This window comes from Amblyraja radiata, chromosome 46, assembly GCF_010909765.2.
Source record: "Amblyraja radiata isolate CabotCenter1 chromosome 46, sAmbRad1.1.pri, whole genome shotgun sequence".
Taxonomy (NCBI): Eukaryota; Metazoa; Chordata; class Chondrichthyes; order Rajiformes; family Rajidae; genus Amblyraja; species Amblyraja radiata.
The window spans coordinates 7,447,224-7,465,878 of record NC_046001.1 but is presented as its reverse complement, the minus strand read 5'-3'; the positions used below and the strand labels follow the sequence as shown (position 1 = coordinate 7,465,878).

Genomic DNA, 18,655 nt, shown 5'->3' with positions numbered 1-18,655 from the left:
GGGCCTCTGTCTCTGAACGTTTGAGCAAAAAACAAAGTGTTGAAGGCACTCAGTGGGTCAGGTATCATCTGTGGGGGGAATGAATTGACGATGTTTCGGGCGGGACCCTTCTCAGATAGGCCCAGACTCTGAGCTTTTGTCCAGTAAGTAAGCTATAGTTGACATTTAAAGGATGACTATATAGAGTTTGTACATCATAGAAACCTCACCCTTCAACCCACCGTGTCTATGTTGACCACCATGTTCATCTATATTAATACCAATTGCCTGCATTAATTCCATATCAGTCCTTGCTCATTCAAGTACCTATTCAGATGCCTCTTAAAGGATGGTACTGTTCCTGCCTCCATCACTTCCTCTGGCAGTTCATTCCAGTTACCAACTAATCTGTGTGAAAACCCTACACCTCAGATTCCTTTTAAGTTTCCTACCTTCCACTTTAAACGTATGGGTCTCTAGCTTCAGATATTTCGACCATGCAAAATAAACTCTGGTTTCTCATAATTTTAGATACCTCTTTAGTACCATCTCTCAGCTTCTTTCATACCAGGGTAAAAAGACCCAGCCTATCCAATCTCTCCTTACAACTCAAGTCCTCCAATCCAACTTGCCCACACCGACCAACATGTCCTATCTATACTAGTCCCACCTGCCTGCGTTTGGCACAAATCCCTCTAAACCTGTCCTATCCATGTTCCTGTCTAAATGTTTCTTAAACGTTACGATAGTACCTGCCTCAACTACCATCTCCGGCAGCTCGTTCTATACACCCACCACTCTATGTGTGAAAAAGTTACCCCTCAGGTTCCTATTAAATCTTTCCCCCATCACCTTAAATCTATGTCAAAATACAATAAAGTCTTGTCAGAATACAATAAAGCAAAATGGGTGGAACTTCATACCTGACTATGTTATCTGAACTGAGAATACAGTACCTGACATTCACTGCCAAACCATCTTGTTAATCTGCTAATTTGACAAGTTCAAAAATGTATCAATTATAACTTAATCCAAAATGCCAACACGGATTTTGGTATTTGTGTTCTGGCAATGATATGGTGCATTAGCCACTTTCTGTAGCACTGTTTTTAAACAGCTCAGCATGGCTCCATTTTGTATTTATAATTCACAATAAACTGTAGTGCAGGCAAAAAACATTTTCACATATTTCTCTTTGTATGCTTCCAGAGTGAAAATTATGAATCAAAAATTGATCAATGGATTAAGTTAAAAGAACAAAACATTTCTGTTTTTGCCAAACAGCAAATGGTTCCATCAGCCAGTTTGTATTGTACTGCACTTGTTCAAGGATGTGCATATCCTGCCCTATTGTTTGTGACACATCCTGTAATGTCCTAGTTTTATACAACCACAATTTGATTTAAAAAGTTGTTAATGTAAAACCATAAGAACGATCCACAGTGCTTCAGTGTGATAACTAGTTCTAGTATGCGGCGCTGAAGGAGACAAAAGAACGGCTACATCAAATAATAAAATTGATTTACTTTTTATCAATTTTGGTTAAGTGACAGTAAGTTAATCAACCGACAAAGGAGTTTATTACTAAGTAATTCAAGCTCAAATTCATTTTCACACCTGATATTAATTCAATTGATGGGTCTTTGACCACATAATAACCCTTTGAAACAAAGGTTCAACTTGATCTAAAATTTAATTTCACTCATTACAAGTGCGAGGAAAAAAAATCATACATATAAATTGATATTTCTCCAGCAGTGTGTAAAGAAGTTACCCCTCAGCTTCCTATTAAATCTTTCTCCCCTCACCTTAAACCTATGTTCTGTTGTTCTTGATTCCCCTACTCTGGGGAAAAGACTCTGCATTTACCCAATCTATTCCTCTCGTGATTGTTCAACCCCAGCTATTTACAATATATATTAATGATCTGGATGAGGGAATTGAATGCAACATCTCCAAGTTTGCGGATGACACGATGCTGGGGGGCAGTGTTAGCTGTGAGGAGGATGCTAGGAGGCTGCAAGGTGACTTGGATAGGTTGGGTGAGTGGGCAAATGTATGGCAGATGCAGTATAATGTGGATAACTGTGAGGTTATCCACTTTGGTGGCAAAAACAGGAAAGTAGACTATTATCTGAATGGTGGCCGATTAGGAAAAGGGGAGATGCAACGAGACCTGGGTGTCATGGTACACCAGTCATTGAAAGTAGGCATGCAGGTGCAACAGGCAGTGAAGAAAGCAAATGGTATGTTAGCATTCATAGCAAAAGGATTTGAGTATAAGAGCAGGGAGGTTCTACTGCAGTTGTACAGGGTCTTGGTGAGACCACATCTGGAGTATTGCGTACAGTTTTGGATCTTATAGAAACTTACAAAATTCTTAAGGGGTTGGACAGGCTAGATGCAGGAAGATTATTCCCGATGTTGGGGAAGTCCAGAACAAGGGGACACAGTTTAAGGATAAGAGGGAAGTCTTTTAGGACCGAGATGAGAAAATCATTTTTTACCCAAAGAGTGTTGAATCTGTGGAATTCTCTGCCACAGAAGGTAGTGTAGGCCTACCAAGTTCATTGGCTAGATTTAAGAGTGAGTTAGATGTGGCCCTTGTGGCTAAAGGGATCAGGGGGTATGGAGAGAAGGCAGGTATGGGATATTGATTTGGGTGATCAGCCAGCTCGAAGGTCCGAATAGCCTACTCCTGCACCTATTTTCTATGTTTCTATATAGCTCAGGCCCTTGAGAGGTCAGTTCAAGAATATGATAATGGTGGGAAAGAGGCTGTTCTTGAATCTGGTGGTGCGTTTCAACCTTTTGTATCTTCTACATGACAGGAGAGGGGAGAAGAGAATGACTGGGGTGTGAGCGGTCCATGATGTAGGCTGTTTTCCTGAGGCAGCGTGAAACATAGATGGAGCCAATGGAGGGGGGAGGCTGCTTTGTATGATAGACTGTCGTTCACAACTGCAATTTCTTGTCGTTTTGGGCAGAGCATTTGCCATACAAAGCTGTGATGTATCCTGATAGGATGCTTTCTATGGTGCATCTGTAGAAACTGATGAGTCATTGGAGACATGTCGAATTTCTTTCATCTTCTGAGGAAGTAGAGACGTTGGTGTGCTTTCTTAGGTGTTATCAATGTGGTTGGACCAGGTCACATTGTTGGTGAAATTTACATTTAGGAACTTGAAACTCATATTCGCCTCCACGTTAGACCCATTGGTAAAGACTGGGGTGAGTAGTCCACTCCATTTCCGGAAGTCAATGCCCAGTCCTTTATTTTGATGACATTAAGAGGGAGGTTATTGTCCTGATACCATGCTTCTCAGCTCTCTATCACCTTTCTGTATACGTCCACCCCAGGTCCACCACAGCAAGAACATGGCTAGGTGACAGTTATCACATGGCAATTACCACATTGGCGGCACAATGACACAGCGGTATAGTTGCTGCCTTGCAGCGTCAGAGGCCCAGATGCGATCCTGATTACGGGTGCGTGTGGCGTTTGCACGTTCTCCCTGTGACCGTATGGGTTTTCTCAGGGTGCTCCGGTTTTCTCCCACAATCCAAAGTACAGGTTTGTAGGTTAATTGGCTTCTGTAATTGTAAAAATTGTCCCTATTGTGTAGGATAGCACTCGTGTACGGGGTGATCACTGGTCGGCTGTATCTCTAAAGTCTAAAGTAAAGAAGCCTGCAGTCCTGCAGTGCTCGCAAATCCATTCCACCGGTCTCTTAAACACTTGCTCATATGTGCACGTTGTACGTTAGTCAGGAGTTTGTAACCTAGGGAGGACCTATATTATTTCAATGGAAATCAAATCACTACAAATACTTCGAAATCTAAATGAAAATGAACCTGGCACAAAGCCATGCTGACTATCCCTATTTTGCCCTCGCCTTTCGAAATGCATGTAGACCTTGTCTCTCAGAAGCCTTTCCAGTCACATATCCACCATAGTTGTGAGGCTTACAGGTCTGTAGTTCCAAGACTTTTCCTTGTAGCCTTTCTTAAATAGATATCCGCTGTTTCTACAGAAATGCAAGACTAGCTAGATGTAAAAACAAGTAACTGCAGATGCTGCCTTACCCAAAAGGACATAAAGAACTTGAGTAACTCAGCGAGTCAAGCAGCATCTCTGGAGAACATGGCCAGGTGACGTTTCGGGTCGGGACCCTTCTGCAAGGCTATCTTGTACTTGTGATTTTTTAAAACACTAATGGGTGAGTTTCCCGTCCGGTCCCTATGTAAGTGTAAGTTTGGACAGGGGACACTTGCACCTGTTCCAGGCCCCGCGCCGAAGGTTTTGAATATTCAGAGCGGTGCTGAGTTCCTGCCAATGTGCCTGGTCCGTTCGATCAGTCGGGGAAACGGGGAGGAGGAGAATGATCGTGATCCCTGGGGCAGAACGGGTGTCACTGGTGGCTCTGACAGACAGAAAGAAAGATTTCCGTTTGGAAATGCCAACCACCTGCCTTCCCGGGAGCAACTGCCTGCCCGGGGCTAAAGATAGATGTTTGACGTTTCAATATCCCCTTCCGTCACCCTAGAAACCAAGGGACGCCGGACAACAAAAAAACGCTTCCCTCTGCCGCTGATGCTTTGCTGCAAAGACCAGGAAATAAAACATGGGAGTGATAATGTCCCCCCATTATTCTTATCTCGCTTCAACACGGCGGGCACTCACGACTCACTTACACGCGCGCACACACACACACAATATATAGCGCCAGGAGGGGCGGAGCCCAGGGAACCGCGAGTCCGGCCTGTGTTCCCTCCCTTACCGAGTGGGAGAGGGAGACTGCGGGGGGAAATGAGGCCTAATGACATTTGTTGTGCTTTCAGGGACACCTCTTATCGCGATGTGGACATTCGCACCAACGGGACCCAGCGTCCTGTGCCACCTCACAGGCGGGCGTTGCACGAACCATTGTTAGTTTTAGAGAAATATAACAATGGCAAACTTGTCGATTATACGACTGAGTGACAATGAAAGACTTGTTATGTATGTGTGAAAATAGTGACGAGCAGTTAGCGAAACGGTCCCTGTTCTCATATTGTGAGCTGTGTGTATGCGTGTGTGTCTGTGTATATATAAAGTTGCTGAGCGCTCTGTCCACAGCTGCCTCTCGCCGCATTGTGACTCACAGCATCATGGCGGAAGAGCTGCTCGCCGGGTCCCAGTGGCCAAATTCAAGAGATGCCTATGAGCTTCAGGAAATCATCGGTCAGTCTCTTCCTAATCATTTTAAGTAAAGGTGATGGATCTAAATAAATGTAACGATCGCAATGGCATAGGAAATAATCCTTCCCTTGATTGTTTTTTGTAGTTCAATTTCAGTCTAGTATGTGCGGCATTATTAATTCTGAGCTATTTCAATCTTTGCATGTGCCCAGCCTGCACTATTAACTGGGTGCAGACGGACTGCGTCTTATTTTATTTAAAAAAAAACTGGCGCAGTTTTTCATGACATGTCAAAACAACAACAAAAAACAAATCGTCTTTCTTTCTGATTTACATGCTGCAAATGTTCTGATTTATAAATGCATGTTTCGGGGTCGGGAATATGCAACAGAGTATGTTTCGCCCGGCTGTTTTCATTTTCCTTTCGGACTGGTTGATCCGGGTTCTGCAGTAATGAATGAAAGTTAAACATATTGAAAGTGGTTCTGATGACAATCTGTCTGCCAGCCCCCTCTTGACATGTTTGCAAAGCCGCGACGCTGCTACATCGTGTCAAACGGGATGCCCTGTAATAATATTTTATACTTGAAGGTTTTCTAATATATATATATATATATATATATATACATAGTGAAATGGCAGCTGATGCCCGCCACCATACAAAACGTAAGTATTTATATAAATCACAAAGTAATTCATCAGGGTTGTGGGGGTGGGGTCAGGTGGTCTCACGGCAAATTTGCATGAGGCAGAAAGTAAAAAGGGAGAGATTGTTTGTACTCGTTGGTGAATCGGTAAAGAAGGGGCCGCGGCCTCAGAGTTGTCTAACTTTCTTCTTCAGGCGATAATTTCTTTGCACACAGCGAGTTGTCAGGACGTGGAACAGTTTGCCACATGTAGCTACTGTCGCAGAGAAGTTTGAAAAGCAATTGAAAGTTTATGAACAAAAATATTAAACAAAGTAAATGAGGCAAGAACAAGTGGATGGGAATGGACAACTCCAATAGCGAGCCAGCACAGATTTGATGGACTGAATGGCCTCATTCTGTACTCTAAGATTGTTGATTCTTTAATTTGAGATCAGGAATGCATGATACAAAATGTGACAGGGATTTAAATTGCCACCATGGAAGAACAAATAATCTAACCCCTTGGGGCACAGAGATGCTGCCTGGCCTGCTGAGTTACTCCAGGACTTTGTGTCCTTTTGTGTAAACCAGCATCTGCAGTTCCTTGTTTCTAAAATCTAACCCCTTGTCTCTTTTTCCCTCATAAAAGAGTTAACTTAACTTGGTACCAACACACTTTCTTAGTGTTCAGACCTTGTTTTATTGCATTTGTCATTTTCTATGTAATTGTTGGCATCAAATGTTTCTGATTAACAACATTTTCATTCAGAGGTAAGGTTGATTTTGTTACCAGCTCTGCAGACTAAACAATCACAGTTTCAAAAGCTGTTTTGCATTGTATTGGGTGTCCTCAGGTGGAATAGTTGCAAAGTGACAATGGACCAGTGGTCACTATACAGTTTCACTTTGGCTGGTAACAGTATTGCGTCTGGTTAGGACCCTCCTCATTACCGAACATTGAACCGATATTGTTGTTTTATAATCAGATATGATAGCGCTACTGGTTCTCAGCAGAATGAATCTCTTGGCGTGTTCGAGAGAGCTGCACAAAAAAAAATCAGGTGTAGTACCACCTCACCTGTACTGTTAAAACTGTGATTTGGTCGGTGGCATAATTGGACAGGTGAACATGTCTATCGTGGCACAATTGTAAACCTGTCTCTAAAATAAAACTGTTGAGTAAAAATAGTAGATTATGGAAGCTTGGACAGTTTAATGGATCTATCTTCTGTGTGAAATGTTTCACACAGCTGACGGGTTAGTGTTTCTTCAGAAGCCAATTAAGTCTGCCAGAGACTGGCCACTACCAGTGACTTCACCCTGTAGCGTGTCAGCATGATTTTGCACAAAGCTGGATAAAGCCTCATATTGGGCCTCGGATCAAAATCAATACATTCAATTTTCAGTTCCTTTCACTACTTGTCTCTGAAAGATGCTGACCCAGGCTGAGGGTGGGTTTCTTTGCACTGAGGTATTCTTTAATGTAATGTCAGTTGTGGAGTTTAAGAAGGCTGTGGAGAGGGAAAATTACAACCAAGTTTTAGCTGAACCCACATTTCCCCTCCTCCAATATGCAAGAGGCTCTGACTATTAGCCAGAGGTGGGAGTGGAGTGTGGGTTGCACACTCACTAGTTCATGGGTGCTGATACCAATTGGAGTGCCCATTTGCTGCCCAGGCTGAGATCAGTTTACCTGGTACGGGGCAGGTATCAGTTTTAACAGTACAGGTATGGGTGAGATTAATGTTTAAAACTGTCTTTCACCATTGGTTGATTGGAAATGCAGGTACAGATAGCTACTGTACACTGGAGGGCATCACAGCCAAGTCCAGTACTTTCCTATGAGTCAGACACAAAATTAGCTTTTCAGCCAGATCTGATCCTGGACTGGGAATGGAATCCTGGCTTTCCTTATCTTAGAGACATGAGTATTAATTGTAAGGTTGGCCATTACCATCATTACAAATGCTATCAGTGAGCTCAACACAGGCTAATGCCAGGATCTTCCAAATCTGTAATAACAACGAACTCTTGATGCTGGTTTACGCAAAAGGACCGGAGTAACTCAGCGGATCAGGCAGCATCTCTGGAGAAAATGGATAGGTGACGATTCTGGTCTGGACCCATCTTCAGACCTGAAGAAGTTTCCCGACCCAAAATGTCACCAATCCATTTTCTCCAGAGATTCTGCCTGACCCGCAGAATCACTCCAGCATTTTGTCTCTATGCTTCCAAATCTGTGTTGAACACGTCAACACCGAAGCACTTGGGAAGGGACTGCACCCACTTACAACAGCTGACATTTACTTTATGCATGTTGGAGCAAAATAATATGTGGAAACTATACCATTTACTCTTTTCCTCTTGTACATGGATTGCTGTGTTGTGTTGTATGTAGCGATTGGTACAACTAGATTCATAAATGATGGACAAAGTTTGGCAGGTTGCATGCTCCTTCTGCTCTTTGTTCATGACTTACTTCTGTGCTGTATTGTTTTTACAAAAGAATGTTTTTCCCCCGTACAAAGATGCTGAAATGCATAGGCCAATCCAGCAATCCAGTTGGAATCATTATTTAGATGCAAGGAATTGCAAAAAAAAAGGCACAAAATGCTGGAGTAACTCAGCCGGTCAGGCAGCTTCTCAAGTCTGAGAAAGAGTCCTGACCCAAAACGTCACCTATCCATGTTCTCCAGAAATGCTGGCTGACCTGCTGAGTTACTCCAGCACTGTGTCTTTTTATGCCATCATTATGCTATGGAGAAGGACAGCAAAGTAATCTAGAGTCTTGACAGCAGCCATTTGTCCGATTAAAACAGTTCTGTGTTTCCCCATTTAACCTGATCCCACTCTCCTGCTCACTCTCTGATTTCCATTAATATTCTTTATGAAGCAATTCCCTTTATATGAGGAAACAAATGTACTTCATTTCAACAATAGCTTGTGACAGAAAGTTCCTCTTTCTAAAGCCCCTTTTTGTAAAGCAAATGTCACAGTCTCCCTTTATAATTCTTTTGATGATTACTATCAGTTCAAACATGCAAAGAAGGACCTTTGCCCACAGCTTCTGCTAGCCACTGGTGCATAAGTGCTGAGTCCGAGTCTCTTTCAGGAAGAACATAAAATGGATTACATTCTTATTTTGTAAGTTGGTGTGGGTGGGCGAGGGGGTGCTGACAGAACACAAAGCATTGTTGGTCTCACCATAATCTGCAATTTATGAGCCATAAATTCATATTTGAAAAAATCAATGCATTTAAAAATAAGGATAGAAAATACTTTATTTAAATTAATTTGCATTGTATGTCATCATAAATCTCCTCTATCCCCAATTAGTAAGAAAGTGATTAGGCTCAAGGTGGCAGTGTATGGAGTGTTTTGGTACTGTACATTTTCTAGCGCTCTGCACATATTGAATATTGATCGGTAACCCGCAAAGTGATATTTTGTATGTTTTTTTTAAATCTTCCCGTTTTCAGCCCACTTTCCTTCCGGCAAGCATTTGTTTCAAGGCAAAGGCACGGTTTCACAGGCACTTGCAGCCTATCGGCACCTCAGACATGGTACATGTGCCTTGCCAGTGAGTGTCAACAGATTCTTCAAATGAATACGCTTACACTCAAATACACTTAATGACAAGGGTTGTTGAGATAGCAATCAGGTGTGGGAATCTTAGCTCAAGAAGACAGCCATTCAGTTCTATTATGATATTATCACTGATCATTAGAGAAGTTGATAGAAAGAGGAATAAAGAAATGTAGGAATTTGGTGGAATTTATGATTACTATTAGTAAATACCGCAAACAGTGGTGTGCACTGGTTGATTGAATAGCCTTTTTTCTGCGTTGTAATTTGTGTGCGGGTGCTCGGAATGGATGTCTGAGAGTGTATCAATGCATTTAAAAATAAGTATCTGTATGCAGGTGTGTGCACTACAGTCCATAAAAATGCTGATCCGAAACTACAAGTGAAAATGGTTCATCTAAAAGATCCCCTGGTCGTTTTGAACAAGTGGCAGATGATTCTTGAGAACTTGCTCACAAGCTCTCTGTTTCATGCTATATAACTGTGTTACACAGCTAATCATTGTGGAGATTTGCAGGTTCCAATGCTAGCTGTATCACTGTTTCTCGTGTGTTATACATCAACATGACTGCTCCATGGGAGCCATCAATCACCACTCAATTTTGGCAGGTAAACAAAATTTATGAATAATTCATTAGTAATCCAAATTCTGTTGGAAGCGATGAAGAAAAGAGTGATGGTAGTGATTTCCCAAAAATACACTAGAAAGGACTGATTTTATCTGATGTTATTAACTTTCAAAGTTTGAACGGAGAATGTTTCCTCTTTGGGTAAAAGCAGATTTGGACTGAAAACATTAGCGGATTGGATTACACCCTGTCCCTCTTCCCCACGCCACAGCTTTGTTTGCAAAGATGGAATTGTCTGACCCCTGTTACAGCACGTCCTCCATTGTGATTTTGCAATGCGATCTTTCATTGGTCTTAACATTCTGGTATCCAGCTGCCGTCCTTTTTTTAAAATGTCCATATTTGACTATTTTTAAATAGTTATTTTCCCCCACTTTAATGTAATCTGCTGAAAGGAGCCAGAGGGCTGGTGCCGGAGAGGGAACGAGAGGGAGTTTGAAGCATTTGCCAGTAGTACAGCCAAAAGGGGAACTAAATAAATCTGCAAAGGAACATACGAGAGGAAAACACATAAAAACGCACAGCAAGGAAAAGCAGCTTGAGAAAAAAAGTGTCTGCAAATGGAATTAGTACATTAAATAAGTACCCAGGAAGGGGATTTGCAAGTATAATAGCACCCAGCCAAGATTGAGAAACATCTCAGAACTGTTTTATGTGGAAGGAAGGTAGTTATTGCAACATAGGCAACTACAGTGGTCTCTTTTCAATATTTATACATAGCCCTGGTTATATTCCAAGTGGAATACTATAAATAGTTGTGGGCAACACTCATTAGGAAGGGAAGACTGAATTGAGTGATGGTAGACACAAAATGCTGGAGTAACTCAGCAGGTGAGGCAGCATCTCTGGAGAAAAGGAATGGCTGACGTTTCGGGTCGAGACCCTTCAGACTGATGTCAGGGGAGGGGGCAGGACAAAGATAGAATATCGTCGGAGACAGTAAGACTAGTGGGAGAACTGGGAAGGAGATGGAGAGAGAAAGCAAGGGCTATCTGAAGTTAGAGAAGTCAATGTTCATACCGCTGGGGTGTAAACTACCCAAGCAAAATATGAGGTGCTGCTCCTCTCCAATTAGCGCTGGGCCTCACTCTGACAATGGAGGAGGCCCAGGACAGAATGGTCAGAATGGGAGGGGGAGTTGAAGTGCTGAGCAACCGGGTGATCATGGTTGGTTAATACGGACTGAGCGGAGGTGTTCATTGAAACGATCGTCCAGCCTGCGCTTGGTCTCGTCGATGTAGAGAAGTTGACACCTGACTAGGAGGGTTAAATTATGAGGAAATAACACACAAAAAAGAGTGAACGGGGATCATTTGACCCTTTCCAAAGGTCAGGGATGAGGGGCCAGAGTTTGGGGGGTGTGGTTTGAAATCTTTTGACAGACATACAGAAAGTTGTAACTCCCTGCTGCAAATAGCAGCTGATGCCAAGTCAATTGACGATTTTAAATCTGAGACAGAGATTTTTGTTAATCAAAACTACCAAGGGATATGGTGAAGAAGGGCAGCTGTGTGGAGTTAGATAACAGGTCAGCCATCATCCAAATGAATAGCTGAACAGGCTTAAAAGCTCCTGTCGTCGCCCATTCCTTCTATCCAGAGATGCAACTGTCCCACTGAGTTACTCCAGCATTTTGTGTCTATCCTCTGGCAGAAAGCCTTGCATGCCCTCAAGTAACAAGGTAGAGAAATAAAATTGAGAAACACTTTCATTACATCTGTATTTTGTTTTCTCTATATGTCTTACAGCAAAGTACTATCAAAAATAAACAGCTGACAAATACGGGTAAGAGAAGTAGATTAAAAAAAAGTCTCAACAGGAAAGCAAGAGCAATAAACCTTCATGTACTAAACTCAAACATGCCCATTGTAAAATTACAGGCTTTTATTCTGTCACTGAGACACTTACTGAGACATCAAATGTCACAAGTACTGCCTAGTGAATAGTGAACTGTACTGAGTTTAAGGTCTAGATATTTCAACACCTGTCTCCTGTGTATATATAACACCTATGGCCTATCTCCACTAATCGTATTTGCTTATATTAGGCCCGTATTTCTCTATGCCTTTCTTATCTAAGTACCTGTGTTGGAAGATCAAGACTTCAAACTCACTACAGCTCACAATTCACTGGGCAGCAGTAATCCCCATGTGCCCAGATGCTTCTGACACTTGAACCATAGCAGCACCAGGTTTGCAACAGCCTCATCCCACAGAATGGAAGGTAGATGTCTATGAAAATGTAATTGGGTGCAGTGGAAACGGGAATTTTTTTTTTTTTTAATGTATTGATACGCATAACGGGTTGGTCACCATCTAAAACCCAAGTCAGGGTCAGGTTCTGTTAAAACCTTTTTATTTTTTTTTGCAGGTGCCAGGTTACCACTGTACATTTGAAGCACTTTTTGCACACATCCTATGAATTGCCACATTTGCAGACTCCTTTTCTAACTTCATATCTGGGAACTATTTATAGCAGGGGGTAGTGCGTAGCTAGTTAACAATAGAGTCAAAAGTAATCAGCAATTATCTTTCCATTATTTCTTTCTACTAGCAGTTGATTTTTTACAAACGTTCTTGTATTTTTAAAGAGGTCAGGCAGCATTTGTGGAGACTTGACGGTTGAGGTTATTAGTTTGCATATCCTGTATCAAAGCAACACTAAAACAAACTCCTGGAAATGCTTTTTAAGACAGCATCTGTGGAGAGAGGAAACAGTTAATGGTTCGTAGTGATGACCTTTTGTCAGAACAGTTCCAGTCTTCAAAACTGTTTAGAAAGGAAAACGATTCTGAGAGCCCTTTATTATGTACAGTTGTGACGAGCGGCGTAGTAACTCTGAGCAGTGGCTGATTGTAAATATGCAGCTCCTTGTCTGCTGCCAAGATTTTAAAAAGGACCACGTGAAGTGAAAATGATTGGAAGCATCTTTATTCACAGCTGAGCACTGGGCCATCACACACAGTGACTAAACAAAACAGATAACATAATCTGCGGCCTGGCCCTTACCAGAAGGAAACTCAATTATAAGAGTCTGCCTGGGGTCTATTACCTTTATTACAACAATGTTTATACAACATTAAGAATGAGGCATTTAAACACTTCTGTTCCTTGCTCAAGGTGCTGAGTCATGCTGGAGAATTCAGTACTGGACACGGATATCTCTTCACAACCTTATTGTTTTTCACAAAGACAGCAAATACTGTTATGTGCAGGAAGGAACTGCAGATGCTGGTTTATATCGAAGATAGACACAAAATGCTGGAGTAACTCAGTGGAACAGGCAGCATCACTGGAGAGAAGGAATAGGTGTCACTTCAGGTCGAGACCCTTCTTCAGACCGAGAGTCAGGGGAGAGGGAGTCTAGAGATATGGAAGGGCAAGGCGTGAAAACGACAGATCAAATCAGACACTGATCAAGGAAATGTAGAATGGTTTATCGTTGCTTGGGGGGAAGGTGACAACCCATGAATCGGGAGTCCAGTGGGAAGTGAACAAATGATTAAGGGGTTTGAAGTAGCTACAATGAGGTAAAATAAAACCTGTCTGGAGAGGCAGCCAGTATGTGAGTGTGTGTGCACACAACAAGCTGAGCTTTGTTCTCCATGAACTAACTACATGACTAAAGGAGTCTGTGATTAAAGGTTTGAATATTGTAATCCGAAACCAAGTACTTCTCTGATGGTCTCCAAATCCAGACCTTGAAAATCAAAAGAAAATCTGCAGATGCTGGCAATCTAACATAAAAACAGAAAATTAGGGAAATGTGCAGCAGATCAGGTGGCATCTGTGGGAAGAGAAACATAGTCAACATTGTGGGTCGAAGACTGTCGGCACTGGGATGGAGGGCAGAAACATTTTAAGATTTAGGGAGAGTGGATGAGGGGGAACGTAACAGCCTGGATGATAGACCCTGAATCCTCAACTATCTTTAGAGTGAAACTCGGGGGTAAGTACAAATCAGCAACTAGAACCCACTTGACTGCTGGGATCTTGAGTGTGGCTGGTGGGGAAATCCCGTTGGTTATACTGATGACTGGTCCATATTGACATGCAGTGAGTGCCATATCTGGGTCAACGGATTATTTCAGCACTAATGTAGGAACAACAAGGAACCGCTGAAATGTGACGGTCTGCCTTGGAGCGCCAAGATTGATGACTTGCGAAACTTCCTTCCTTTGAGGTAAATAGAGGGATTCCGTATCCTTCCTTCCCTTTCGAAAGACAGGTGGAGAACCAACAGCATCATCAGGAACTGTTGTCCACCTGACTGGTTGTCACTTTGCAATGGTACTTACAGCAATTAGGAGACTTCAGGTGAGACTTCAGAGCCTGCAGGTGGATGCTGATTGCCAGCAGAGTGAGAGGGGGACACCACTGAGCCATGGTCAGAAGAACTCTGCTGCCTTTGGGTCAATGAGGGAGTGCCTGCTGCTGCAGGGGGCTGACTACTGGGCCACTTCACATCATGCTTCAATTGCTTTTGAGATTGACAACGGACATGCTGGACTGAAGGGGAACAGAGCCTGTGGACTCAGAAGTGAGAAAAGTAACGCTACGTTTGTATTTAATCTATGAACCACTGTTGTTTGTTATACTATTCTTATACCAATGTAAAGCACTTTGGCCAACCAGAGTTGTTTTTTAAATGTGTATATAAATAAAAGTGACTTGACTTGCCTACGTTAAATCGTTAAAGTTTACAAAGGTTTAGAGATACAGAGTGGACACAGGCCCTTCAGCCCACTGAGTCCGTGCCGACAAGCGATCCTCATACACTAACACTATCCTACACACACTAGGGACAATTTACAATTTTACCAAGCCAATTAACTACAAACCTGTACGTCTTTAGATTGTGGGAGGAAACCGAACCACCCGTAGAAAACCCATGTAAGTCACGGGGAGAACATACAGACTTCATACAGACAGCACCCGTAGTCAGGATTGATCCTGGGTCTCTGGTGCTGTGAGGCAGCAACTCTACCGCTGCACCACCGTGCCACCCAGGTAAAGGAATAATATTTCTCATGTACTGATGGAAGTAAATCCATTGTTATTGACACTACATATAAAATGGGGATAGGAAGATGATGAATTGTCTGAAGAGTTTAACCAGGTTGCATCATTGCACCAGAAGCAAGTTGCTTGTGAAACCCACTGACATTCATAGTTGCCCCCATGGTGCCACCAGACTGGGCTTCAGACAGCTCATTGGAGCACTGTGTAGAGAAAGGATCGTTGGCTGGTTGTTACCAAGGCTGAGCAAATGAATGTGGTGAGACATCCTTGCTTGCCCTGTGTGATGCAAGGCACAGCACACGTGGTGGGATATTGCCTTCGCTCCAAGTCCTTGTGCCACCACCTGCAACTTGTGTGCTCAAGGTATTGGAAAAGGCAGGTGTGGGCCATCTGCATTGTGGTTAAAGTGTCCCTTTATCTGTTTCAGATGGACAGACCATTGACTTGGCTGTTTCCTGAGGTGGCCCTGTGGAGGATCCTCAAAGGTGTGATGCACTCTCTTGGCTGTGCTTTTGCTGTTGGGTGAAGGTTCTCCTTATTGACTTCCCCTTCTTCTTCCATGACAGGGGAGCTCACAGGCACCAGTGCTGATGGGGAGTTAACTATGGAAGAAACGCCTGCAGCGATGTGTAACAAAACACTTCAATAAGCCTCAATATTTACTTACTCTTCATTTCAAAACTAACCAGCAGTTCATTCTGATTCCATGATGCATGACCACTAAACACTAGCCTTCTGTCCAGTTAGTGTCAGTTACATAATTCGCATCTTGTCAATTCACTCGTAAAACCTGCTACTAACCAGCTACACAACTCAATATTTATTTTCCAAAGATAAATAATTTCTAAGATGTGACCACAGAATGGGCATTTACTGAGAATACGGTTTCTTTAAGAAAAAGTATCTGCTGCATCGGTATTAGTTGTTTTTGACAAAAGCCTGTGTTGATGAACATTTGACAGTGAACATTATACTTGCGTTGTAGGCATTATGCAACATGTTTGGAGCACAACGTTAGACCAATATATGTAGGGACTGTCCCATGGATCTCAGGGATATGGGCGAGGCGTAGGAAAATGCTTGCATGCGGCATCTTGGTCGGCATGGACGAATTGGGCCGAAAGGCCTGTTTCCGTGCTGTATGATTGTATGAATCTGTCCTTGCCACATTCATGGGATGGTGGTGATGTTGGTGATATATGCTGCTGTGGGAAAGGCATAAAGTGGATGTGTGCAAAATGGGTGGTAATCAGACCCCTGGATGGCTCAGACCCCTGAGGACGGGGCAGCCACGCAGAGAAAGTGTTGATGGTGTCAATGAGCATGAAGACAAAGGATGCCAGCTGGGTGGGTGGGTGGGAAGACATTGAGGAATGTGGATCTTTAGAGATGGACGTGGTGAGAACAGTCCAGCATGACAGGGTGTTAAAGCCGTTAGTGTGATTTGGTGAGGTGTCATCTGTTGGTGAATGAGCACCAGTGTTGCGCTAGATGTATTTGTACCACAGGCACTCCAAGGGTACAGAGATGGCATCTGTACCGATTTGTCTATGCTCTGTTTAAATTTGTGGTCTGAAGACGGTCATAGCCACTTAATCAGTAATAACCATTATAAGGGAGGTTATAAGCTGCATCAGGGAGCACCATAAACCGGTTGTTTCTCCATTCTCCCACTCTCCCTGTGGCAGCGAGGATGTAAGTATATCGGAATAGTTGAACCTGGACCACGCTGCATAATAACTGTTCCAAAAAATTAGTGTTTGTCTGTGAGAGAGAAAGAGGGAGTGAGAATGATGTCTCCGCTTTGTGTGATGTACGTTGCTATAAATGGATTACCTTGCAACCGCTGCAAGGTCGGAACTTTAAATACTTATGCCCCTGTCCCACTTAGGAAACCTGAGCAGAAACCTCTGGAGACTTTACGCCCCACCCAAGGTTTCGGTGTGGTTCCCGGAGGTTGCAGGTGGTTGCCGGAGGTTGCAGGTAGTGGAAGCGGGTAGGGAGACTGACAAAAACCTCCGGGAACCGCACGGAAACCTTGGGTGGGGCGCAAAGTCTCCAGAGGTTTCCGTTCAGGTTTCCTAAGTGGGACAGGGGCATAAGAAACCTGTCTGGTAGCCCATTTCTGTGGTGAGACTACGAACATGTGTCAGCTCCAACACTAAATGACTGGCTCAGACTGAACACTTGAGCTGGGAAAGTGTCTGGAGTTGGCGTGGAAGGAGTTTTGCTACCGCTCCGTTGTAAAGGTGAGAGTGGTTTGCTGCTCAGTTCTGTGCTTTGCCACTTGTGATTGCTATTTGTGGGCTTTTCTTCTCTCACTACAGGCTGCGGGGCTACTGCCGTGGTACAGGCGGCTCTCTGCAAACCCAAAAATGAGCGGGTGGCAATAAAGAGAATAAACCTGGAGAAATGCAACACGAGCATGGATGAGCTGCTGGTGAGTTGAAGCACCGGTCCCATCGGGGGGCTGTTTTTGCCAGTTGTTAACGTCTATGTGGCAAATCTGGGTCTGCCCAAAAACCCACACAGCAAGTACCTGATCTGTATTGGTTCACCGCTGCCCACAAGCTACTGTGAGCAGCAGATTTAAACCTTATCATTGGAGTTGTTAGCCACATGAAGTTAGAAATTACATTGCGACATGTGAGATTGGACATTATACAAATGGGGGTAGAGTAATGGATGAAAACGATTGTTCAATGGGTCCAACAGGCAGCTCCATACAGTTCTAGACAGAGAAGGGATTGAGCTCTGATGCTGAGAGACTGAGTAGCTGTTGTGGACAGAACAAAATCTGCTCGTTTCCCTTTCTCTTGACTCTCAGTCTGAAGAAGGGTCTCGACCCGAAACGTCACCTATTAATTTTCACTAGAGATGCTGCTTGTCCCGCTGAGTTACTCCAGCTTTTTGTGTCATCTTCGGTTTAAACCAGCATCTACAGTTCCTTCTACACAAAATCTCCTGATGGGCTTCATGGGTCTCCCCTGTGCTCAATATTAGGATATAGACACTATTTTGAGCTTGTGGTGGTGGTAGGAAGGTGGTCTCACCTGCTAAGTGTGCTCATCAGCAATTCAGATGCCGTCATTTTCCAAAGAAAGCAAGTTCTTCAGGACTGCGCTATCTTTTGATATTTATTGACTTGGATCCAGGACTGTGAATTTGCAAATTCAACCCCTTCAGAGTACGTGCTGTGCATACATCATGAGAACTTATTGAAACAAAACAGAACAATGCCGCTCCATATTTTAAACTGCTTGTCATTTTGAGTCGGGCCTGTAAATCTTTATAAACTGGAGCTCAGTGTCAGGGCAACAGGCCTTGTGCCTAACTGGCAGAGGACCACAACCAGCAGCTGCTTTCTGCAGCCTCGATCGAGTGGTTGCTGTTTGCTGAACGAGTCCAGACACTGCGTGTAGATTAGGCCAAAGGTTTCACAGCCAGGTTCACCGTATCCTCCTAATATATGTTCTCCCTAAAAAGGCATAAAGTGTTGGAGTAACTCAGCGGGTCAGGCAGCATCTCTGGAGAACATGGATTGGTGATGTTTTGGGTCGGGACCCTTCTTCAGACTGAAGGGTGTCAACCTGAAATGGGGCAGCACTGTGGTGCAGCGGTAGAGTTGCT

At 43.4% G+C, this 18,655-nt stretch overlaps 1 protein-coding gene across 5 annotated transcripts in view; it reads left to right on the top strand.

Annotated features, from left to right (window-relative positions):
• The first annotated feature begins 4,756 nt into the window (after positions 1 to 4,756).
• Positions 4,757 to 18,655, top strand: part of LOC116968837 (STE20/SPS1-related proline-alanine-rich protein kinase-like) — a 34,931-nt gene continuing 21,032 nt past the window's right edge. For 3 of the 5 annotated variants that reach the window (XR_004410540.1, XM_033015797.1, XM_033015795.1), the window contains exons 1-2: positions 4,757 to 5,203; positions 17,353 to 17,465. Coding sequence is in view for 4 of the 5 variants with exons in the window: in XM_033015797.1 (XP_032871688.1) it covers positions 4,966 to 5,203; positions 17,353 to 17,465 (351 nt within the window). In the remaining variant the exon portion in view is untranslated. Of the gene's footprint in view, positions 5,204 to 15,198; positions 15,511 to 17,352; positions 17,466 to 18,655 lie in introns of those variants that run through there. The other 2 variants (XM_033015798.1, XM_033015796.1) reach the window with 2 other exon arrangements.